This window comes from Eulemur rufifrons, chromosome 15, assembly GCF_041146395.1.
Source record: "Eulemur rufifrons isolate Redbay chromosome 15, OSU_ERuf_1, whole genome shotgun sequence".
NCBI lineage: Eukaryota > Metazoa > Chordata > Mammalia > Primates > Lemuridae > Eulemur > Eulemur rufifrons.
In genome coordinates this window covers 10,527,926-10,553,881 of record NC_090997.1, presented here as the reverse complement: position 1 = coordinate 10,553,881, position 25,956 = coordinate 10,527,926, and the positions used below count along the sequence as shown (strand labels likewise).

Genomic DNA, 25,956 nt, shown 5'->3' with positions numbered 1-25,956 from the left:
TGTACAAACTTATAGACGCAAATAAATAGCATTTTAGAACTGTTGGTGGCTTAAACACTAAAAAGTAGGTTTGGGGAATTTCTTTCTGAACTCTGCATCCTGGACTCCTATACAAGGAATATAAATTCCTCAGTGTTTTTAGTAATCTAACATCTGAAAAACTTTACCGAATAAGGTTAATATATGAAACACTTGTAAAGAGCCAGAAATTTCTAGCAAGCTTACCAAAGGATCAGCCCTTTGGCCATCTGGAAGCAAGGACAGATTATTAGATCCCCTGGGCTAGGAAGATTTCACTTCCTGTTTCCTTTGCATAGCTCTGTACCTCTACTTCTACTGTAACAATAATCTCCCTTTATGACGTTTTTGTTTGGGGTTTAACTTCTTTTCTGTTCTTAATATATTTAGACTGAAGTCAAAGAAGAAAGGACCAATCTTTATCCTTGGTATTTAAATCAACTCCAAGTGTTCTTCAGAAGAATTTCCTTCTTTGCTTCCAGAGAAGGCAGCCAACTCTTCTGAAATATCTTAGTTCTCCCAGGGTTCAACATATAGAAAAGAAATACATTTCTGAGGCACAACCCATTCTGGGAACTACTGTCCAGTTCCTGACCCTGCAGGCATCTCTATTTCCAGTTCTGCAGCTTACTTCCACAGGATGGATGCAATGTGAAAACCTTTCTGTGCAAGGCCTATGGAGAAAGGGAAAACAAATGAAAACTGGCACCAAAGAATCAGCTGCCATGGGAAGAATGAGAATGTTCACTCTCTGGGGCCAGCACAATGTGTGGTAAGAGTGAAGCCAATATTCACCGCAAGCTCTAGCAGGTAATCTGGACTATGTCCAGAACAGCGTGATTAAGCAGTGCTTTCCAGAAATTGTCAGGGACCAAATCTCAGACATCTCCCTTTCAGTGCTTGTTAAAAGTTTTAGTGTAAATGTAAATTAGTCTCTTTATCTTAATAATCCATCCCAGGTATCCATCAACTGGAGAATCATGCTCTATGACAACATAGGGGTATATGTACTATTGTCTCTTTCTCTCCTCCTAGGCTGACAATTCCCCAAATGCTGTCACAAAGCCTATGATTGAAAATCACTAGTTTGGCTCTCTGTTTAAGAGTTACTACAAATGTCCTCGGCTCTTCAGCACAGAAGTTGTTGAACAGTTTTGTTCTCTTAGGAAAGGCAAGTTTCCAAGTCCAATACCCTCTAAATTCTTAGAAGTAGCCACATCAAGAACCACGGTCCAGAAGACCTGTCAACAGAGGGACAAGCAGAGCACAACTTTTCAAAGCTAAAAAAAAAAAAAAAAAAAAAAAAGAGATTCAGCAATGTATATTTTTAGTGCTCCAGTCTTTTATCATTGTATCCCCAGTTAGCTTTTTCTTGGTTGGAGTCCAAAGATACCAACCTACCATCTGGGCAGACAGAAATTCTTATTATTACCACAGATTGGATGAATGTATCTCAGAGAATTTATTGGATGGAACTTCCCCACCTGGAAGTCATCTCTGAATATAAAGTGTCCATTTAGTCAGCCAGGTGTAAATTCCATGGGAAGGAGTAGGCTGAGAGGCTTCTCCGATTGTAGTTCATTCAGGTTGAGAAGGTTGTTCTTCCTTGCTGAGGTGGCTGGCTGGCTTTACCAGTCAATATAAGTGCTTGCGTACTGCTGGGCTGGCATGTGTCTCCTTGCATCATCCTAATCCATAAAATATCAATGTCATCAACAGTCTGAAATAGGTCCTGACTAAAAGAGTAAGACAAAGGCTTGCAACTTCAATTTGCCAGACATCACTGCAATTATAATACTGAGCCACTTATTAAAAACTAAGTGGTTTCTGTCCTGTAGAAAAGGGCAGAATGTGATCATCAGTGTCCCACTGGAAGAGCTGATCAATTTCCTGGAACAGTGGAAACAGTGGCAAGGAATAGACCTTGATCAGTTCCATTAGATGGCCTGGGGTTAGGACACTCGGATGATCTGTGTCATAGCTTCTTCATCAGCTTGGTTTGGATCCTAGAGACAAGGATGGCAAAATAATGATTAAAGTCTTTTGCAAAAGCAAGAGGGAACTCCTGGCTCTCACTACTTCTCCTCAATAGAATACATACAACTTTGCCAAGTAAACCAAAGGCCTGTAATGCATCTAAATCTGCACACATGGCTTAAAAAGTGCAGCCTCTTTAGGCAAGAAGAGACAATAAACCTTATTCTTAAGGGGATAAGTGTTTGGCACTCCTTGGCTAAACACTCCAGAGTTGCTAGTCTATCTCTTTCCTGAGCATCTTGTGTTGTACTCTACCCTTAAGGGGTTAAGGGTATTCAGGTGGCTAAGAAAAAGATCCAGAGAAACCATGTCATGCTGTATTTTTGTAATTATTTTCTGATCATCACATTTAAATACTGAGTACTTGGCAGGGCTGTAAAGTTTAGAACTTTAGAATCTAAACACTTTAATGCACTCATTTTGTAGACAAATCTGAAGCTCGGATGTGTAATCTGCCTGGACTAGAGTTAGAAAGTTACTCAGGAGTCCAGCAAGAGCTAACTCCCAAATCCCTCAACTCCCATTTAATCTTCTTTCCACTAAACTCTGTGTGCTACTTCTTACTTAAGACCTGCAGTATTAACACCAGCATCAGTCCCTGGAGACTTTATACAGCACTCCACAAGAACCACCTTTAGTTTCTTCATACCAAGGCCCTGAGACCTCAGTAGGCAAGATTGGAGAAGCTGAAAAATTCCTGGAGGTGGAAGGACTGGAGCTAGGTCTTGAATAATGAGCAAGAACAGCAATTAGCATCTACTACACACTTACCATGCACTAGGTACAGCACTAAGTAGGTGCTTAATGTGGATTATTGCATGAAACCCCCACAACATTCCTATTAAGTATCCAATGGTATTCCATTTTACAGATAAAGATAAAAGTACTCCTCTTTTAGCCCTTATCTATAAAATAAAGGCTAAAAGATACTCAGTAAACTGACCATTGTCAATATTGTTAGCAAACAGAATTAGCAGAGTTCCTAGGACAATACACTCCTAGAGCTGGCAGACCACACTCACACTGCACGACGGAATAGCAATGATAGCAACGAGAAAGGAGAGGCTCTCACACTACCAGTGAGGACTAATAGCACTGGAAGAGTTGTTAGTACTTGTTGGGGCTCAGAAACTGATACCCCAAAATATGGTACTTTGATGTGCTGAACTGAAGAAAAAGCTGTAAGGTCTCTCTGACACCCACCCTCTCCCAATCTCTCAATCCTCTTTTTCTCCCAAAGCACAGGATGAATTTGTTCTCTGAAGTTCCTTATCTGCCTATCATCTGGACCTGCCAAAGAAGAAAACAATTACCTCTGGTCCTTTCCCTGAGTTTTCATTAAATGAACTCATATCACAGGAACTAAGACTGAAGTTTGTCAACAAACTTGAGACAGACTTTTGTCACAAACCATAGCCCTAACAGACTTTTGTTTCAGGCCACTGTATGTTCTTTAAGCACAATAAATTTCCATAAAAATCATTTACTACCCCCCTAAAATCATCCACACTTCCCCATCTCCCTTTCCCTAAGCAGGGTATATAATCATCTCGCTGGGTTACTGGGTAATCATTCTCCTTTAATGCACCTGTGCTATACACTTTAAAATAAATTCATATGCTTTTTCACCAATTAATCTGCCTTTTGTGAATTGGTTTTTCAGCAAAGCTTCAGAAGGTGAAGGGGAAGTTTTTTCCCTTGATCCCCACGTGCTCTAGTGTGGGGACACTGAGGAAACCTGGTTACATTTGTTTAGAGGGGTAATGAGGCAAAGGTGCTTAGAAGTTATAAAGAAATAGTTTGAGACTGGATGCAGTTAAGAAATAGGGAACTAGCATGCATCACTGAGCAGGGGACTTACAGGATTAAAAAAAACATACTGTCTAATAAAGACTGATCTGGCAGTACTACATAAGGTCAATTAGTGGAGATTAATTGAGAAGACACTGCAATAGTGCAGGTGGAATGTGATGTTCATGCAGAATGAAGTTATCAGTATATGGGAGGACTCCATTAATTCCACATTTACTGAAAGCTTGTTCAGAACTGGACACTAAGTCCAATAAACACAACTAAGTTAGCACTTAAACACAACTAACTTACTTAAATAGTACTAAGTCCAATAAATACAACAGAGAACGTTAACAATGCTCTAACCCCAACACAACTTATAGTCTAGTGAAGAAAACAATTTTGAACAATTAAACACAACCATTCAATTATTATTACACTCAAAAGAAAAGGAAGATGTAAAAAAATAGGGAGATAGAAGAGACATGCTCTATACAGAGTGGGGTAGGCACCACCTCTTAGGTTTACACCAAGACCTAAAAGATAAGAGACAGACAGCCACGCAAAGAGATGAAGTCAAGGGCATTACAGACTAGAAATTGTTAAGGACAAAAGCCCATGGCAGGAAACAGCATTGGACAGAGAGCAAGAGCATAGAGAGCAAGAAGCAGGAGGAAATGAATCTAGAAGTAGACAGGAGCTGGAACATGCAAGCCTTGATGGCGATGGCAAAAATTTTGGATTTCAGTCCAAGTGCAAATGGGAGAGGGTCGGGGCTAAAGGAGCTTGAGGAGAACAGTGACGTGACAGGATATACACTTTAAAAAGATCACACTAAGATGTGCAGAATGGACTAGAGGGGGACAAGAGTGGAAGAAAGGAGACCAATTAGGCAACTGTTTTCTTAATCTAAGCCAAAGAAGAGAGGATTAAGCCAGGCCATCAGTTGGGAGGGGAAAAATAAACTAACAATTTTAGAGATAAAAACGAAGAAGATTTCTTTAAGAATTGGACAGTTCTAGCTTTAGTAACTGGGTGGACAGACATGTCACTTGTTGAGATATGTGCTTATGTATAATAAATAAATAAATTAATTAAGAGTTCTGTTTTGGATATACTGACTCAGAAATGCTTATAAGATAACTGGTGGAATTAGATGGACGAACCAGTATAGAGTAAATTCTGGAGTTATACAAACTGGGTTTGAATTTCAGTTGCATTATTTTACTAAGTATTTTACCTTGGGCAAATTACTTTATCTCTCTAAACCTCAGATTCAATTGTAAAATGGAGATGATTATTTTTTTTTTCCCCATGAGGACCAAGTAAACTCAGAGATGATAATTCTTATCTCATGGGGCTTGAAGGTGCTGTGAAGATTCAATTAAAAAAAAAAAAAAAAATGTTTCAAAAATTTCTTAATGCCTCTCACGTAAGTTTCAGCTGCTGCTGTTACTCTTACACTAAGAAACAATGAAACCTGTTCCTTGAAAATTAAGAAAAGTGAGATTTTTAAGAAGCAATTAATAGTAATAATTTGCAAAGGTGAAGAGGGAACAAAGGCCACTGAATTAAGAAACTTTAGTGCTTTTGAGTCCAAAGGGAATCTAAAGAGATAAAATACTACATCCAGTTTAGAGAATATGATTAGTCCCTGAGTGTGAAAATAGCAAGAGGACACCTCTGAAGGCTTAACCATAAATAAATAAATGAATAATAATCTAATAATAAAGAGAAGAATAAAAGGTATAAATCTTCTTACCTGCATATGAGGACTATCTTTTTCCTTTGGAGAGAAAAATCGCCCACCTTCACCACGCTTCCGTGCCATGGCATGACGGTGCCGAGACTCATGCAGGTATTTCTACAAGAGAAATAAACCATTTAAATACTAGCCAGAACCAGCATAGTTATTTAATGCACAAATTTCATCCTGAAAAGGCTAAGAGAGCTATGATCAAAGCCACAAGGGACAATTATGACTTCGAATGATGAAGAAAGCTTTGGAGAAAACAGTTAAGTGAATAAGATAGCAGCTAACCAAACCATATATATCTACCACAACAATGTGAACGCTAAATCAATTTTTAAGAAAGTATTGCAGAGATCACTATCTACACCTCCCAATATATACTCTTGCCTTTTGCTTTAATAAGAGGCCAAATTTTAGTTGGGCAAATGGCTACTCAGTAAAAAGACTATTATGTCCCAGCTTTATCTGCAGGTTAAGTGTGACCAAGTGAACACACTTTGGCTAACAAGATGTACAGAACTTCTTGGAAGTTTCCTTGAAAGAGAAACTTTTTTGTTCTCTTTGCTCCTAGGCTGGAGCCCAAGCAGTCATCTTGGACTATGAAGAGTAGACTAAGAATATTAGCAGTAAGACAGGAGAATGAGTCTTGAGAACTGTGGAAATGAGTTACTGGTCCAGGACAATTTTATCACTGGACTTTTTTTTACATGTAAGAATAAAATCTTGTTTAAGCCATTGAGGTTTTTTTGATTGTTGTTATAGTTGAAACTGCATATAGTAATAACAAATGCTAACTCCTACAAAAACAGCTATCTAACTTCTATCTATCTAACTTCAATTGTTTGGAAGGTACTCAAAAAAACAAACCATATAAAAGATAATTTCAAAAGTAGAACTCTGCCGTTCTCTTTCTATATCCTTCCCCACGTTATTTTTACATACCCTTCTTTCCTTTGGAATTTTCCCTTCTGCCTCTAGTTTTGCCCGGGCTTGCCTCCTCTTAAGAATACGGTGGTACTGTTTGGCATTCACATAGAGAGGCTCCTCTTCCAGCATCTCTGCTCCAGGTAGAGGGATTCTTTGGATAGCAGGCACAGAGCCAGCCCCAGGTACCATCTGTGTGAACATGAAACCAGAGCTTATTGGTGGCAGAAGTATGGACACAAGAAACAGTTTCTTGGTCCCTGTTAATCTATTTTCTTCTGAATGCCACAAAAAGTAACTTTTATAGGGTACTTAGTTAAGTACAGATTCCTGGAGGACATTTATGCCAAAGGTCTGCATTTTAAACAAACACCCCAGATGATCATGTCATAGGGGGCTCAGGAGCATACTCAAAGGACATAACCATGCCCACATTCATGTCCACAGGTGGATCTATTTCCTAGGTATGTCTGCCGCCATCTAATAGTAAGGAACAGGAGTCATAATAAAACAGCAAAAAGGAAGGCAGGTACAGATTGACCAAGTGCTACTAAATGCCAATAGTCACAGAAATAATTTTAATTACATAGTTTATTTACAATATAATTCAATCCTAATTTTTCTAAACAAGCAAATAAAAAACAAAACAAATACAACTTTTTATCATATGTATGAGGAAACAAGTAACAGGGTCCTGTATCCCACCCCCTGCCCTACTACAAACACTATGAATGGCTGCACTGATTCTCCTGGTAGTTTCCTCCACCTCTGTGCATACTACTACTACTCATTCTTAATTTATCCATTTTAAGTCCTGTGCACTAACATCCTATTTTGACACAGGAGGATTTAGCTTTCACTCACACCACCCAACTCTCTTTCTCTATCCTCCCAATATATTTATATCACATTTTTGGTTTCTCTATTAATTAAAATCTTTGTAATTTTTAGTTTATGTCTTATTTCATCCACCATAGGCAATACATGTTCTATTACCCAAAGATTAGTGCCCTATCCCTCCCTTCATTATTTGAATAGAATTGCATAAAATCAGATAGTTATACCTGTTTATCCACTGTTGTATCTCCAGTACTAGAATAGTCCCTGGCACATAGTAGGTGCTCAGAATTAATTACAGTTTGTCATAATGTTATTGTAAAAGTAGATCACTGTAAGTGCCTTAAAGATCAATCTCAATCCCAAGAGGTCAACGTTATAATCACATTTTGTGAGACATCAAGTTGCAAGTTTGAGAAAATTTCAAAGACAAAGAGATATATAAAAAACTATGTTACATGAGAACAGCAAGCTGAAGAATCAATTTTCTTACCATGACCATCCCTCCTGAATTGACCACATTTCCTGCTACTGGTAGTGTCACAGTGACAGTCCCTTGCCCACTGCTGGTTGTGTTGGTATTGGCTCCTGTCTGAACAATCTGTGCTCCTGCCAAACTGGCTGCAGGGATGGTGATCATGCCTGAAACAGGGACTGTAACTTTAAGAAAACAAAACATAAAACAAACAAAAAACAGGCACACAGAACAGAAAGAAGGGAACATAGTTAGTCCCTCTTCTATCTGGCACACACTCACTCACCCTGGAAAAACATACCAAAAGACACAAGGGGAGAAAAAGTACTCTTCCACTCTGGTTTGCTATACAGAATCCACGTAATCACAATTATTGAAATTCTATTAACTGTCTAGGACCTGGCTCTGAGTAAATCTATCCTTGAAATGCATACTTCCTTGGGAATTCTAGTAACAGTTTTCAAAAACTGAGAAAGTTTGGAAGCCTGCTCTCCCATGGGTCAATCTGACTACAGCTATATCCACTGCTCTTGTACATACGAACAATCTGTTTCAGTGTAGAAATTTTATAAACTATAATTTATTTAGCCCAAACAGACCAAGAGTCATTTGCAGGATTAAAATTTGCAATCAAATCAAGCATTCTAAGTCCCCAAACTATCAAAAGCAGCATTTGAGAATCTGTTCACCATTCTGTGAGAGCTCTTGCTGGGGCTCAATCCATTTTAGGCCCTTCTCCTGAGTTGTACAAGAGCACATGATTACTACTATACTCTCTGGACCTTGTATAACACAAAATTTTAACCACAAGTCAAATCTTTAGCCATGAAATCTAAGTGAAATGTCCTTTCTTGATTTAACTACCCCATTATCTAACACATGCTTCCAAAAGCCTTCAAGTCGTCCCTTATTTGTGTGCCATCTATTCCTGTAACATACTTCTATAAGGCCCTTGCATAGTATTTATTTGCTCACATATCTTTCTTACAAAACTAGAGGCTCTTTGAGAACTCTTCTTTCTTAGTTAAGTGCTGTATATAAAGTAGGTCTATAAGAAGTCTTTTTGGAATAAATTAATAATGGAGTGATCCTGAAAAAAAATAACAAAAAACAAGCAACAACACTCTAGAGTGGTTCCTGATCAGTTTCTACCTATACCAATTAAAAAAACTCCCTGTTTCCAATCTTCTATTTAGAAACATTTCTTCCCTAAAAGCATTAAAAATTTACACAATCCCTGGGACCAGTCTTAATGGCCACTGTAGGAACCCCTACAAATGGAACCAGTATTGGTCACGTATGGTGACAAGAAACCAACAATCAATGGAGAACTCAAAGAAAATTTTTTTGTGCAAAAAATATGTCATGTAGAGTTCACCACTAAAATTCTGAAGCAGTTGCCCAAGGGACAAACAAAAATTATGGCCCAAAGAGTCCCAAGGAAACCTATGGGGATACTTACCTTGCTGGAGGATGGTGCCGTCTGCATTAACTGGCTGATAGACAATAGTCTGCCCTTCAGCGGTCTGTGCCACTTGCTGCCCCTGGACAGCAATCTGCTGCTGTGTCTGTAGGAAATAATGACACAATTCAATAAATTCCAAAGATACCCACAAAGAAAATAACCATGTGGCCCTTTAAAAAAAATTTTTTTTTGATGGTTTTCTTCCCCATTTCTACTACACATGAAACATTTGACTCAGTTATCTGACTCGTCCAAAACAGAGTTGTGTTCCTATGTTGACAGCTAGTGGAATTACCTGAGTCTGGCCAGCGGTGACGGCTGTCTGGGGCTGCTGGATGATGATCTGCTGGGTTTGGCCCTGCTGGCCCTGCACCTGCACAGCCTGCCCACCCTGGATCTGTATCTGTCCAGGTGGGACCAACTGTATCTGCAGTAGAAAACACAAAGAAAGGCTAGCACCTTATTAACACTGGTCTCTTTTGGTCCCTGAGTGTTAGTTATCCAAATTTCTCTAGAAAGCAGGAAATGTTCAGAGGAAAAAAGACAGGAGTCCTGTTCTGCCCTCAATTATGAACTAGAGATAACTTATTTCCTATTTATGAAAAAATCAGGGAATTCTGAACGCTGGATACCTGATGATATTAAGAAATCAGTGTCAGTTTTTTGAAAGATAGTGGTGGTATGGTTACATATATTTTATTTTAAAGGAACGTTCATTTGAAAATACATTTTGAAGTACTTTTTTTTTTTTTTTTTTGTGAGACAGAGTCTCACTTTGTTGCCCGGGCTAGAGTGCCCTGGCATCAGCCTAGCTCACAGCAACCTCAAACTCCTGGGCTCAAGCGATCCTCCTGCCTCAGCCTCCCATGTAGCTGGGACTACACGCATGCGCCACCATGCCCGGCTAATTTTTTCTATATATATTTTAGTTGGCCAGATAATTTCTTTCTATTTTTAGTAGAGACGGGGGTCTTGCTCTTGCTCAGGCTGGTCTCGAACTCCTGACCTCGAGCGATCCACCCGCCTCGGCCTCCCAGAGTGCTAGGATTACAGACGTGAGCCATTGCGCCTGGCCCTGAAGTACTTTTTATAGAGAAATTTTGTCTGTAAATCTGTCAGATTATGTATGTAAATATTATGCATCCTAATATAGTATATTCAAAATATATTCTACGCTAGTCAAATGTTGATCTGACCACAGCCCAGGTCAACACCTTGATGAGGGCCTCCAGAGAGGCACTGAGAGGACCCAGCGAAGCTGTGCTAGGATTCCTAACTTACAGAAATTATAAAATAAATGTGTGTTGTTTTAAGCTACTAACTTCTAGGATAATTTGTTATATAGTAATAGATAACTAAGGCAATGTAACAGATTATATTCCTCTTATTCCTATTTCCAATACCCTCACCAACAGTCAATATTGTCATCAACATTTGCCAATTTTTTTGTTAATTTGTATTTCCTATTTTCTTCCTAGGTTTGTATAGTTAAACCTCAGATAGCAATTATGGAAAGCAGGGATCCTATGCTATCCAAATCTATTTTCTTTCTTGTTTGAATGGCCGTAGCCACTTTATTAGGAGTATAATCAGAAACCTGACAAGATTGAAAAATATTTCTCTGAAATTCTGTAACTTAAACCGTAACACAACATTTTAAATGTTGGGTGTATAGAATCCTATTTCCATATAATGACTACTGGACACATTTTTTCCAAGATCAAAAGACAAAGCACTTAGGAGGCCTCACAGCTCAATACTTCTAGCATTTTACATTCAAGAATATCCCCAAACCCAAAAGAGTCAGAGTACACAGCTACTAAGTTTCCCCCCAGTCCCCTCATTTCCCCACCCCTTAGTTCTTTAATCATTCATTCATTCCATCAATAAACATTTTTGACTGGAGTGTTCCTTCAACAGAGCTGGCAGTTTGGAAGGAGGGTATGTTTTCCAAACATTTAAGCTCATAATTGTCACTTAGAAAGTGTTGGCAAATGAATAAATAAGTAAACAAATTTATTTGGTTATCTAAATCTATATCATTCTTGAGTTCCAGATAGGAAAGTATACCTGTTTATATTGGCTATTAGAATTTCCTCTCCTATATGTTCATATTCTTTGTCTGTTTTCTACTGGATTGTTGTTTTTGTATGAATACATAAAAATTCTTTAACTATTCTGAATACAAACCCAGTTATGTGTATTAAAAATACCTTTTCCAAGTCTGGACCTTGTTTATCTTTACTTATAATGTATTTCAATGTATACAAGTTTTAAAGTAATCAAATCAATTTTTTTTGTCTTTAAGAAATCCTCTACTTTGATAGCATAAAGAAAATTCTTCTGTATTTTCTTCTATATTTTCCAAATATGCTTTTTTATATTTAGATCTTTAGTTCATCTAGCAAGTATTTTTTAATATACTATGAGGTAGAAATCAATTTTCTTTTTCTGTATCATTCTTGAGCCATTTCTTCACTAATATGCTTTTGTTACATACCAAGTTCCAATATTTTTACATCTATTTTTTGGTTCTCTACTCTGGTTCAACTGTCTTTATCAGGCCAAAGATCTTAACCTAAAACTGTATGCAAAATTTTGCAAGTATCTGGACATCTGCTCTTTTACTTAGAGGGCAGAGGCTTCACTGAAATTGTAAAATGGAGAATACAATCCAAAAAAGGTTAAGAAGTACTCTTCTTTAAAAAAATGGCCATTCAAAGAACACTAATGAGAAACGATCTCTTATACGTAAGGAATTAAAGCCCTAAGCATTGTAAGGGAGGCTATGGACTCTCACCTAGAGCTTTAATCACATAATAGAAAATAATTTTTCCAGCGTGATTAGTTATAACCCCACTTGAACCAGGGAAATAAAACCACCCTTTCAAGGTCTCTTACAGCAAAACAATACAGAACAAAGCCCCATAAAACCACAGAATTTAGAGCTAGAATGAACCCTAGATATTGCCCAACATAAACTGTATTTTTGGATGAGAAAACCAACAATTAAATGAGTTGGCCAAGGTCAGAACTTGTTTAATGGCAGACCTGGTAATGAAAGTCAGGTCCCTACACTCACAGAACACTGTTCCTAGCTCTGAATCACGGTGTTTGTATTCAACAGTGAAGAAGGTGCAGCAAGTGGGCGGGAGTGGAGAGGAAGGACAGAAATGATATAGCATGAGAAACAGAAGAGCACACACTGAAAATACATTTAAAGCCACACACATTTATGCATGAGAAATGTGCAAACTGTTTTTAATCCCAACTACAATTCTATCTTGGCAAAAATAAGCCAATAGGCTTAAAAATGCTCTTACCCTTTGCCCAAGCAATCCTCACTCCAAAGAAATTACTTTAAGAATTCAACTGAAAAATATTAACAAAACTATCATGGCAAAATACATTTACAGTAACTTTACTAACAAAAGCAAAAAAAAAAAAAACAAAACAAAACCTTTATACTTTGTAAATTGAAAATTATGATTCATCAAATTGATTGACCACTATGAAAGAATTAAAAATGACAACTCCAGCCTGAGCAAGAGCGAGACCCCGTCTCTACTAAAAATAGAAAGAAATTATATGGACAGCTAAAAATATATATAGAAAAATTAGCCGGGCATGGTGGCACATGCCTGTAGTCCCAGCTACTCGGGAGGCTGAGTGAGGCAGGAGGATCGCTTGAGGTCAGGAGTTTGAGGTTGCTGTGAGCTAGGCTGACGCCACGGCACTCTAGCCCAGGCAACAGAGTGAGACTCTGTTTCAAAAAAAAAAAAAGACAACTAGGAAAACCATGTAGAAATAAGCTAAATTGAAAAGAAAAAAAAAAAGCCTGCATGCATAAAAAATCATGTCCCCAAAATTTTGCATAAAAACACAAGGGAATTTGCAAAGATTATAAGTTTGATTTATAAGCAGTGTGATCACGGCTGATTTTTTTCCAACTCATATTAAATTCCTCCAGAAAAACTAAGACATTAATGTGATTGTTGTAACTGTTAAAACAATATAAAGATACAGATACATTAAAAAGTTAAGTTTTCCCTCGCCCCCTTTCTATGCTCATAAACATATATACTCCAGGGGCTTGGTTATTAATTACAAAGGTAAGATCACACATTATATATTTCTCTGCAAATTATTTTTCACTAAAAATGTTTCACTATTAACCACCCCCAAGTCAACAGTTCATCCCTTTTAACAATGACATGATACTCCATATATGAATATATTATGATTTATCTATTTCTTTATCCTTATTAATGGACATTCAGATCAATTTTTTTTTTTTTTGCTAGTTTAATGCTGTGATGAATGTCTCTGTAATGTCTCCCTACATATTGATGCTTGTCTTTCTATAGGATAAATTCTCAGAAGTGGGACTGCTAGCTCAAAAGGTTTAAGTATTTAAGTGATATTGAGATGTCTTTCCAAAATAACTTTATAATTTGAAATTACCAAAAATAATGGTACTGGTTTCCTTTTCTCCACATCTATTCTTGCAGTGGATATAATCCCTTTTTAATTTCTGCCAACTTGATGATAAACATCCCTCTAATTTTAAAATCTGATGCTACAGAGTTATATGTAACATTCCCACACATTTCTTTTAATCTTTATCTTTCTCTTATTTTTCAATCAGTCTTTCAAATGGATTTACTTATATTATTGGTCTGTTTAAAGAACTTGGATTTCTACATTTTTGTTAGGTTTCTATTTAATTTTGACCTACTTTTTGCTCATTTTGTTCTTTCCCTAATTTCTTAAAAGAAATATCATTGCTTTTCATTTCTTTTAAAGTAAATATTTAAGGCTATAAATTTTGCTCTAAGTATAGCTTTAGGTGTGTGTAATAAGTTTAGACTGAAAAATTTTCTTTTTTAGTACTTGTTAGAAAACACAAATGACAAGTTACATGAAAACAAATGAAAAGAATAACACTTTTGACTGAAAACAACAATTTCCAAAGCCGACTGTTACGTTCCCTCCCCCATCCCCCAGGAGTGTGAACATAAGTCACACCAATGAAATACTTTATAAAGTAGATTCTCATCTCTTTACAAAATTCTTCAGAGCAATTCAAGATGATGCTTAATGTCTTAATCCTTACTGGAGATGTCCAATTTCTGCAAAATTCCAGTTTGTATCACTGGTACTACTACTATAAAGGTGGAAAACCGACTAAATGCAAAATGGGGGGTTCCGGAAGCAATTAAACGCAGTCATCAGCTACCAGTTTGTAACAATCTAAGTCTTTAAAACCTCTACTTTGGGCCGGGTGGTGGCTCATGCCTGTAAATCCTAGCACTCTGGGAGGCCAAGGCGGGTGGATTGTTTGAGCTCAGGAGTCCGAACCAGCCTGAGCAAGAGCGAGACCCCGTCTCTACTAAAAATAGAAAGAAATTATATGGACAGCTAAAAATATATATAGAAAAATTAGCCGGGCATGGTGGCTCATGCCTGTAGTCCCAGCTACTTGGGAGGCTGAGTCAGGCAGGAGGATCACTTGAGGTCAGGAGTTTGAGGTTGCTTTGAGCTAGGCTGATGCCACGGCACTCTAGCCCAGGCAACAGAGTGAGACTCTGTCTCAAATAAATAAATAAATAAATAAATAAAACCTCTACTTTGATATACTGTCAAAACATTTTTTAATATCACTCACCTGCTGCAAACCCTGTGTCCCAGACACAGGTACTTGCATGATGGTTTGACCTTGTCCACCAGGGACAGCCTGGACCATGATAGGTTGGCCAGTTGATGTGATTAACTGGCCTCCACTGACCTGCACCATTAATGGCTGCCCCTGGACCTAGAATGAAATAAAATAAAAACAATGAAATAACATAAGACACCAAATGGTTTTTACCAAAAGACAATCACTGGAACTATTCTGCTGCCTTGCTAGAGAAGGAAAAGGTAGGAGAGACCCCAAGAAAGTATGTCTTGAGTCCTTGAGTTACCCTCAAATTATCTGTGGTATCTGTCACCAAATGCCCAAGTTCAATACTTTAAGGTCAGATACAATGGAGTATAGCCGGAGCCTTTGGTAAGTCTCAATAGATAAAAGGCATTTAGCACCAAACACAGCTAAAATCATGACAAACATTTAATCAAGATGCCAGTGCTATTTGCCTTTTTAAACTAACATCCAGGAATGGTCTCTAGTTAGGGCTGGAGAGGAGGCAATGAGAGGGAGAGGTGATGGTGCTAATGGTGTATGAGTGCAAATTCTAAATAACTCGGATAAAGTAAACCAAACTGTACCCAGCAATGACTCCAGGAAACTGAGTAACAAGGCTCTGGAAGCTTATACGGAAGACCCTTTTCTCCCCACAGTCTATCAAGCAAAAATGAAACGTATACCTTTTACCCTCTTTATCTCACTCTGTGAATTCTAGATATGTTTCTTGATTAAGGAGCTCACTACTAAAGACTTTCTGGAAACATTTTCTGGTCAGTTTGCAATCTCCACAGCAGAGTTCCTCATGTTGGACCCTGAAATACCTGTAGTTATTTTAGCTTTACCAGAGCCAATGACAAATACTGAAATTACAAAGAGCAGTCAAGTGTACAAATACAATTCCTAACTTTCAAGGTCCTATAAGTAAACAGGCTACTCTATGAGCCAGGTCACTGTAAGTGCTCTGTCATATCTTGAGTCTCAATACAAAAATACCCAGTAGAATGCTTTCTGGAAGCCAAAGAATGAGACACTTTAGAAGTGAACTGGAATGATCATCATAACAGCTAAAAATTCAAAACTTTCATTTTCAGATTTTATCTTTGTTTCAAGGAATTATTTGTCACACAATAAAAGACTATATGTGTAATATGTATAGAATGAATATATAAAATATTCATTCTTAATGATAGTGCAAGTATGTTCAAATAACAGCAACTAATTAAAAGATCAATCTGTCCTAGATGAGTAGGTCGGGTAGTAAGACCCTCCTACCACCACCACCACCACAACCATATCAGAATTACCAGAACATTCCAGTCCCAGGTTTTGTTAAACTGCCCACTGAGAACTCCACTTTACTTTTAAGGAGTTTACAGCCTGACTCCCTCATGCTTTCTCCTTCCCTTGCTTCCCCATTCCAAACCAAATTCCCTTTGCTATGCCAATGTTTGCATATTCTGTATTAGGAAAGATTTCTCAGAATACTTATTACATGAATAACTGAAAGAACCATTTAAACTTCTCCAAATATAATGAGATCCCTAGAGGAAAGGTTTCTATTTTTTCTGCAAAGTGTTTCCATTTCTTTTAAACAAAATCTATATAAGCAGGGAACACAAGTTTTAAAACATAAATATCAATAATTTTCTGGCTATCCCTCACCTTACTTTCTCTCCCCACTGACATGTTACTGTGCGCATGATGAACGATTTGAGACTCCAAAAAGCCCACTGTATTTACAACATACCAATGATTACAAGGACACATGCATCAGACAAGAAGCCATACAGTTAAGAGCATGTTACACTCCCATTCCACAAATGGTTAATGACAATCCAAAATACTGTTTTATCTATGAGTAAGATGAAGCAAGCATGAAAAACATGAACAAGCTGTTGGACTGTGAGATTCAAATACAGTTCAAGAGTAACTACAAGCTCAGCTTCTTTTAGCCTAATTTATGTTCAGAATTGGCTGGACATCATCACCAAACACTAGTGATGGCAGGGGTGGAGGTGGGACTTAAAGGGTAAAGCAAAATAATTATTAATATTATACAATAAAGGGCAGTTAACTGCAGGATGCTTAGCAGCACTAGTATTAAATAATAGAGTGAGATGCCAGTTCTATATTCTAGGTCCTACTTTAAATCATTTCTAATTCAATGGAGAAAAAGAGATAGGGCACCCAAATCTTGCCAATTTCTCAAAAATATTAATATAGTCATTTTAGTAAAGGTAACCTAGACACAGAGCATACTAGTGCTTCCTAATCCTATTTTTTTTACAGGAACTGGCCAAACTATAGCCCTAATTTAGGATAATCTTGGCCATACATAATGTTAAAGAACTGCATTGGTTAACTAAGAATTCTTACAGTGGCTGTAATACCTAAGACTCAGCATATCCATCCCCGCCCAACCAAGAGGTATGTAGGATAATCTCTGCAGAGATTTAGTAATAAGACAGGTCACTATTTCCCCAGGAAAGGTAGTGGAAAAACATCAGTTAAGATTAGCAGGATTCAGTGCTTAGATAAAACTTGCCAAGTGTAACGATTATTTTGCAGTTGAGTTGCCCTTTTAATCAAAATAAAGCACAATCTAATCTAGTTCATCTGTGTCTTTATATATGTATATGCTTCCTTCACTATAATACAAATAATCATTAAGTTTTATGTAATTGAGACAGAGTTGGAGCTCTGAATAAGTTCTAATGCCACGTGTAAGAATTTCTTCCTGTCACTTAAACCATTTCTTTTCCAGGCATTCCCAAAGAAGCACACTAGCCAAATGCAATTTTCAAGAAAATTGATACAGGCTCACTACATGACTTGGCATGAAACATTAGGAAACTGGCATCTTGTAAGCCTCAAAGAAAAGTTAGCAGCATCAAAGACATGCAACCGACTTTGCCATTCCTAGTTGAGATCCTAATACAAATAGCACCAGACATGAGGAGAGGAGAAGTTCATGCAGTGCTCACAGAGAATCAGAGAGGGCACCACTACCTGGAGGGTCTGGACTTGCTGGCCTGAGGCGGATGCCACCTGGGCCTCAGTCTGCAACTGGACAGCAGTGACACCACCCTGCTGCTGAGAACAGGAATAGGAAGAGCTTGAAATGTGCCAGGAAGGAAATGTATAGTTCATGACATGAGATCACCTCCTTACCTCTTGAGGGAGAGGGAGGGAAGTCTTTCCAAAGCCCCACTCTACCCAGGACTTTCAAAATGTACAGACTCCCTATACTAAGCTGTTGTGTTGAGGGTAGCAGGATCAAAGATATTAGCCCTTGTCTCCACTTCCATGACACAAAAACATCAAAATAGCTGTTATTATTAGCACAAAAATCTGCAAGGTAGTCCCTTCTCTTCAGAAATAGGAATTTGATCCTTCTGCTTATACAATTATTTTAATGTTCTTTTTATTTCCTCAAATGAGTTCACAGGAACAGATTTATCATGTTGTAACAGCCTTAAGTGACAATGAACAATTTTGGGGACCTAAATACAATCACCAAGAAAGGAAGAATAAGCTAATCACTGTGAACCAAAATCATCTTCATTAGGTCACTGCTCTTGTGTCCTAAAACTACGATTATTTCTACCCCAACTGGACTGCCTCAGAAGTCACGGTTTCAGTGATCTAACCTTATTTTTATATCCCCTAATGGTAAGTTCGGACAAAATAAAAATCCACGCTCCAGGCTATGAATGGAGGACTCTTTGAGGAAGCCCCTTCTCTAAGAAGGCAGTTGAAGGAAGCTGCCAGAGCCATAGTAGCTGTGTGAAAGGAAAGACCAGCAAGAGAGTTTAAATAATTAATCTCTTTTAATCAAGAGTGGTTGCTTCCTTTGATCATTAGATCAGAACAATTCACCATCAACATTACCTTTGCATTAGCTAAGTTCTCTTTTGAAAATAAAATATTCCCAAGATATCAATCTTGGCCTAAGGTCAAACTGAAGCAATATAAATTTCTTTTCTTCTAGGAGTGGGGGAAAAAAATGAAGTTCTACTAAAATAAACCCAGGCATAAAGCATCAGAAAATGAGATCTGTATAGAGATTCAAGAAAGCAATCTATCAGTTAGGAATAAACCGCAGCAAGAAATTCCTTTCTAATATGTACTTATCCATAACAGTGCCTGTCTAAACATTATCCTAATGTTAAACTAGAGCTTTTGATTAATAGATAAAAACTGTAGTGGACCAAATCAAAGAACAGTGGATTTCTTGGAAGTTGACTATAACGCTTTGTCAGTTGTGGCCAAACCCTTACTAAACCACAAGTTAGCTCAAACAAAAAGAGAAAACAATAAATTGAATCCAGGAAAAAACAAACCAAAAAACCCTCCAAATTTCCATCTTAAAACAGACTATGTTCTTTTGACTTTTAATGGGCTAAAAGGGACAATTTATTATTAAACCAGGTCCTCATTAAGAGCAGATTCTAAGTGGTCATGGACTGGATACAGCGCTTCACAAGCTATCACACCCAATATTTCACAAGATCTGGTACTTCTCAAATAATTCCCCATGATAATATTCCAACCAATTGAGCAGTACTGTAAAAGTAGCTTTACTTCATACCTGCTGCTGAATCTGTCCAGCCTGCACAACTATTTGCTCTGTGGAACTATTGCTGTTTGCTGTATATTGCTCCATGGTCCCTCCAAGTTAGAATCCTGTCCACAGTGAGCTTCACTCTGGAGATACTAGAAGACTATGAGGTGCACACCTATTAGAAAGGTTGGGAAAGAAACTAAAGTGAGATTGTTGATAAAGGCCTGGCCAGACAATTAACCTTGATAACTTACCACTGTACTTTCTTTGCAAGAAAACAGGATAAGAGAATAGGAAATGCTTATATTCAGTATCACTGACTATAATCAGGATTACATGGTACAATCATAACAACAATATAATGCATTTTCATATTCTTTAAAATGCTTTTGGTCATTTCTTATTAGCAACCTTACCTTTTGATACTACCAGAGCAACACTTGCGCCTTAGAAATACTCATTAAGCTACAACATTGCTTTGTTATAAGGCCTACATAACACTTATTTTCAGGTCTACATATATACTTTAAAGAATAAAGTTACACTGTAACACATAATTGTTGCCCACTAAACATGTGTTACTCCAGTCTGCTACATATGGTAAGCACTTTAAAACTTCAGCGTTTATTACTTAGTAAGGAGTTTACCACAGACCTTACCTCCAATATTTTGTTTATCAAAATCTCAATTAAGTGGCCTGAAGTAACAAAGCTCAAGGAAAGGTTTAAGGGTTTGCATTTTAATCCAGAGCAAGAAATAAAAAGAAATGATACTAATGACAACAATGATATTTATAGATTGGTAGATGTAAGGAAAACTTTAAAATGACGTACTAAGACTATGATTTTCTCTAAAAACAACTTAAGATATTCCTCAGTTTTGAATTTGGATGCCTACTAACACCCCACCCTTTATTGTATAATTCTAACTTTCTATTATGGCAGTTTTCAAATATATACAAAAAGTAGAGGCAACAGTATACGGAACCTCCAAACACATCATTCAACTTCAACAGCAAGGCCAATCTTATCTCACATATCCCCCATCCCTGGATTATTCTGAAGCAAATCCCAGACAGCATATTACCCCTCAAATTCTATAAACACTGCAGTATCTATTTCTAAAGAATAAAGACTTGTTTATCATTTTATCACAATGATACTGTGTCTCCACAATACCATTTTCAAACATTAAGAGATTAACAAGTCCTTACTATTATTAAATATCCAGTCAATGTTCAAATTTATCTTTTTCATACACCCTAAGAGTTGAGGACCACCCTCTTTTAAAAATAAGGGTACAATTAGATAAACTGAAGTGACATTTGAGAACCTTAAAGCATTCAAAAATTAAAATATATAAATTACCAAAGGGTAATTCATCTTGGAAATATGGGGAGAGGGCAGGTAGAAACAAAATGTAGGTAAACCTCTCCCTCCAGTTTTTCTCTAGGCCCTCAAAAATTCCAAAATTTGAATGATAAAATGATGTGACCTAACTGAGTTGCACATTACTGGGGCAAAGTAAGGTATCACGCTCCATAAATCCACACATAGTGGATGAAATGAATCACTTGTAAGGTGTCTCAATATGGTGTGAAGGAAGAAATAAAAAATATATTCAAGTGCATGTCCACGTATTTAGGAAGAAATACATGGATATCTAAAATCTACTTTGAAATGCATCAAAAAATAAGATGGATTGATAGATGAATGGATGGAGAGATAGATAGGTATCTGGTAAGGCAAGTATGATACAATGTTAACAGTAAACTACAGGTGGTGGGTATACAGATGCTTGCTGTAAAATCCGTTTAACTTCACCGTATGTTTGAATATTTTTATACTAGATGCTGGGAAAATATAAAATTTAAAATAAAAATTAATCAAGCCCATTACTCATAACCAAGATGGATGTAACATAAGTGTATATGAATCATAAATAACAGGTTATGCCATCACAGCAAGGTGGCCATATGGTTCTCCGAAGCACTGCCCTTGCTCTAACGGAATGCTCACCAGGCAAATTTCTAGCTATAATTTGGATTTACATATAGATTGGCCAACAGGGAGCAAATATGATAAGCAACACATCTTGGCAGTTATTTCTCACTGCATACTCACCAACCAGTCTCTTCTGAATTGGTTTACTAAGTCTGCTCCTGAGAGATTCTGGGCATAGTATAGAAAAATCAGGTTTTCAGCCAGACTAAGTAGTTCTGCTAGGGAATTTAACAGGCTTTGTCTCTAATGCACAATACATTTATGTTTCTAAACTAATAAAATTAAGGTCATAAGAGAATATATGTGATTTACATGAAATCCTGAAAACAGTAATGTAGAGTCAGAAAACAGATCAGTGGTTCCCTGGGACTGGAGAATGGAGAGAGATGCAAAGGGGGAGGTGATGGGGATGGAGCACTAGGAAATGTCTGGAGTGATGAAAGTGTTTTACATCTTCATTGTGGCAGTGGTTGCAGAAGTGTACAAATGTGTCAAAACTCATCAATATGTACACTTAAATGATTACATTTTATGTCTAAACTATATCTCAATAAAAAGTTGACAAAAAAAGGAATGTCTTCTGTATTTCAACACTTCCCTCACCCCCAAATCCCCTTCCCATATGAGATCCTTCCTCAACTGATTTCCAGAAATTTACATAAGACTAAAATATATCACGAATCACATGGTAATGACTAATAGTTAAGACATTATACAGATTTTTTTCCTTACTAGTTTATCCTGGTAATATAAATGAGTCAAGTTAAGAACATTCAAATCTATTATACTTTGAAGAATAAAAAAGGAAACAACTTCAAATCTAGTAGCAATTCTCTCTTACATTAATGAGGAAGTGATTCAGCTGTAGCATGATACTGAGACTGTTATTGGTAATTCTACAGGCAACCAGCTTCACTGAAGCCATATGTTCCTACTACTGTGAGCTTCAGTTAGCAGAACTGCAACATAATTTGACACACTGTCTGTCCTAAAGTGCTTCTCTGTCTAAGATTATGACCAAATTAAGCCAGGCAGAGTTAGTCTGTCCACACCTTGCTTGTAACACAAAGTTTTGAATTTTTTTCCTCAAAGAGAGAGAATCAGAAAAGAGAGTGTGGGGTATGTGCTTCTTCTGGCTAGCATAAAAATTCTCTTCCTGTATCATTCCCACCCCACCATTTCAAGGTTCAGAAGCTGAAATTTAGCCGACCACTAGGAACTCATCTATGTGAACCAAAATTTCCAGAAACCCAACTAGTGTAAGGGTAGGAAAAGCCCTCAAATTACCATATTTGACAATGACTACCAGGCAAAGGCTAGAACAGTAGCTTTCTAACTTTTTGGACCACAACCCACAGTGAGAAACACATTTTGCTATTTCAACTCAGTGCACACATAACAAAACATATGTAACTGAAACAAAAGTTTCCTGAAATAATATTTATCCTTTTACAACATAAGATGTACTGATATTTTCTATCATAAAAAATTATCAGCAGCACTGACCTACTCAATTTATTTTATAACTCAACAAATGGGTCTTGATACATGTTTAATAAGACTAGACAGACAACAAAGGGCTGTCCAGCTTCCCCATCATCCTACAGGTTTCTGGATTGGAGCTTCCTAATTTGTTACTTCTCTCCACTAATGATGTGCCAGACACTATTCTAAAGGCTTTAAAAATAAAAAAGGTCACAGTGGCTCACTCCAGTAATCCTAGCACTTTGGGAGGTTGAGGTGGGAGGTGAGGCATTTGAGACCAGCCTGAGCAACATAGTGAGACCTCATCTTTACAAAAAACCAAAACAAATAAAAAAGAAATCTCTGATGATGATCTTAACTTCAAAGAGTCTTTAACTTTTGTAACATAGTGAAAACGTGTACTAGAATCCTGAGAGAGAAACAAAGTAATAAGGGAGCTGGGAGAAAAGTGATTTCTTTGTGAGGGCAGACATTTCTTCTAGCTGGGGGATAAATCAACGAAGTCTTTAGGAAAAGGTGTCATCTAAACTGGTCTTAAGTGTGAGAAGGATTCAGCTACGTGATGATGTGGGTGAGGGTAAAGTACTCCAAATCAAGAGAGCATAAAAACGGGAACAGGAAAATTTCGGCACATGAACAGACTAAAAGGCCCCATGTCCAGAAGCACAAGGGGCCACACTACTGTCTCTCAAAATGCCAGGCAAAGAAGTTGTTCCACAGACAGATGGAGACTCTAGAGATGTTTAGCAAAAAAAGCGACTACATTATAAATGCCTTTTAGAAAGATGTCTAGCAAACATATTTGGCGGTTTTGATGTCACAGATATACCCATTTTTAAATTACCAAGGTTAAAACATCTATTCCAAAGGCAAATATAACCTGCCCCATCTATCAATATGGATAATGTAGGAATTAAATGAATTTAGAAAATATTTTAACAACAAAGAAAAACTCATTGTAAAAAGTGAGAACAAAAACTGTCCCCAAAGTTTTCGTACTGCAAAGAGCACTGGACTAGAAGTGTCCTGAAACCTGCCAGTTGTATGACCTTAGTAAACGTGACAACCTATTCTATGTGCCAGGGAATGCACTAAATACTTCACATGAGCAAAAATAATTTTTAAAGTCCTATGACAAAAATCTTTCCTTCCCCAAAAGAGGTCAAGCCAATGTTAGGGGGCAGAACCCACAAGTCAGAAACTTGTTTTTCTGGAAAACGTATAGTTCTAGATCCCTTCTACCTGAACCTCCAGACAAAATAATTGCTTTCGAAAAATTCCTTAGCAAGATACCTCAAGCACACAGAACAATTTGAGGCCCCTGCACATGCTTTTATGTGAGCAATGCTCTTCCATCTTTCCTGCCTGAAGAAATCCCACCATTTGTCAAAGTCAATCAAAAGTGTGGTGGTGAGAAGCATTTCACCGAGGTTGTTGCTAGCTCAGGCATCAGTACCCCACAGCACTGAACTTTGCCCCTTTATAGCTCTAACCGTTGGTATTAACTAGCTGTTCACTTGCCAGTCTCCACCAGGCAGGCACAGATATTTACCTCTACCCACTCCCTCCTTAGCACAAGGATGATGCCCGGCACATACTGCTAGATAATTGGTTGCCACTGGAAATTTACTCTCATCCTAAAGAAAACCCCACAACACTCTTAAATTTCTAAGTATCAGCTGAGAAAAAGTTAACACGGGATTAGAAAGTGTATCAGACAACAACCAAAACCCTAGGCTGACACTATCAAAGTGACATAGAAAAGTGAAAGCAAAGAAAATATTACTGTACTACAATCCCAAGGGAGAATTCACAGAATGAGCAATGGATAAGACTATTAACAAGAACAGCAAGTTGTGCTGCCTCCAGGAAAAAGAATGCACAAGGCTACCCATCTTCTAAGAGTGAGGTTCTAGGCACCAAATGGACTGGCCTCACAGCCCGGGCAAGAAAGGGAGACCGTTCGGTTGGGCTCCGAGACGGAGGTGTGCGGTTCAGCGACGGAGAGCGGGGCGGGGAGGAGAGGAAATGACGAGCCAAAGGGGGTGGTAACGGCGCCGGGCCGGAGACCCGGGCTAAGCGGGCCGGGAGGAGGGGCGCGGCGGGGCAGGGGGAGTGGGCGAACTAATGGACCCCCTCCCCCGACCCGGGTGGCTGTGGGGGCGGGCGTGCAGCACTCCGAGGCCACCGCCGCACTCACGGCCCTGTGGCCGCAGCGCCCACCCTCCGCAGGCCTCCCTCCCCCCGACCCAGAGGGGTTGCAGGCAGATTCTCCTCGCGAGCGCTGTGGGGCGCGGGCCCCGCGGGACGTGTTTCCCGTCTCAAGGGCCGAAGCGTAGAGTGCAAGGGCAGGTTTAAGTGTGAGGCCGGAACGACAAGGAGGAAACCGCCGAGGCCCGGGGCGCGCGTGTGTACCTGAGTGTAGGGGCATTCGCGGCAGGCAAGCCCACCACCCCCGAGCCTGGGGCCTGAGAACCTGGGCGGGAGGGTCGGGGAAAAGGAGAGCACTCCCAAGTGGCACTGGCACCATGCAAGGGTCGGGACCCTGAAGTGCCCGCTCCCGGGGGCGCCATCCTCGCGCGGGGCGGCCCCTGCAGGCCTCGGCCGGGAGTGCCCCGAGGAGCTCGCAGGCTCCGGGCCGGGGCCGCCAGCCGCCCCGCTCGGCTAAGCTCAGCTCGACTCCCCGGGCTCGACGGGCGCCTGGGCCTCTCCTGAGTGGTCAGCGAGACCCGCCAATCGGGGCGCTGGGGCCGGCTCTGGGCCGCTGGATATTGGCTCCTCACACTCACCGTGCCTCGCTCCCCCGGTTCGCTGCCCGCGCTGATTGGCTCCAGTACCGGACTCCGAAACCCAATCAGAGGCTCCAGCCGCCGCTGCCGCCGCCACTGCCGCTGCCTCGCAAAATGGCGAACTTG

At 38.8% G+C, this 25,956-nt stretch overlaps 1 protein-coding gene across 8 annotated transcripts; it reads right to left on the bottom strand.

Moving 5' to 3' along the window:
* Positions 1-1,552: 1,552 nt before the first annotated feature.
* On the bottom strand, positions 1,553-25,902 carry NFYA (nuclear transcription factor Y subunit alpha). 8 transcript variants are annotated; one of them, XM_069489110.1, is made up of 10 exons: positions 25,831-25,902; positions 19,581-19,728; positions 17,996-18,082; positions 14,969-15,115; positions 9,596-9,727; positions 9,298-9,403; positions 7,854-8,020; positions 6,542-6,715; positions 5,609-5,710; positions 1,553-2,024 (listed from the first exon to the last, which is right to left on the bottom strand). In XM_069489110.1, the coding sequence occupies exons 2-10, from the start codon at positions 19,653-19,655 to the stop codon at positions 1,971-1,973; spliced, it is 1,044 nt and encodes a 347-aa protein (XP_069345211.1). In that variant the 5' UTR covers positions 19,656-19,728; positions 25,831-25,902; the 3' UTR covers positions 1,553-1,970. The 8 variants fall into 8 exon arrangements, with proteins under 8 accessions (XP_069345211.1, XP_069345210.1, XP_069345215.1 ...); XM_069489109.1 differs by lacking the exon at positions 25,831-25,902 and adding an exon at positions 25,457-25,677; XM_069489114.1 differs by lacking the exon at positions 25,831-25,902 and adding an exon at positions 25,457-25,677 and having other exon boundaries at positions 7,854-8,002.
* Between the last annotated feature and the right edge of the window lie 54 nt (positions 25,903-25,956).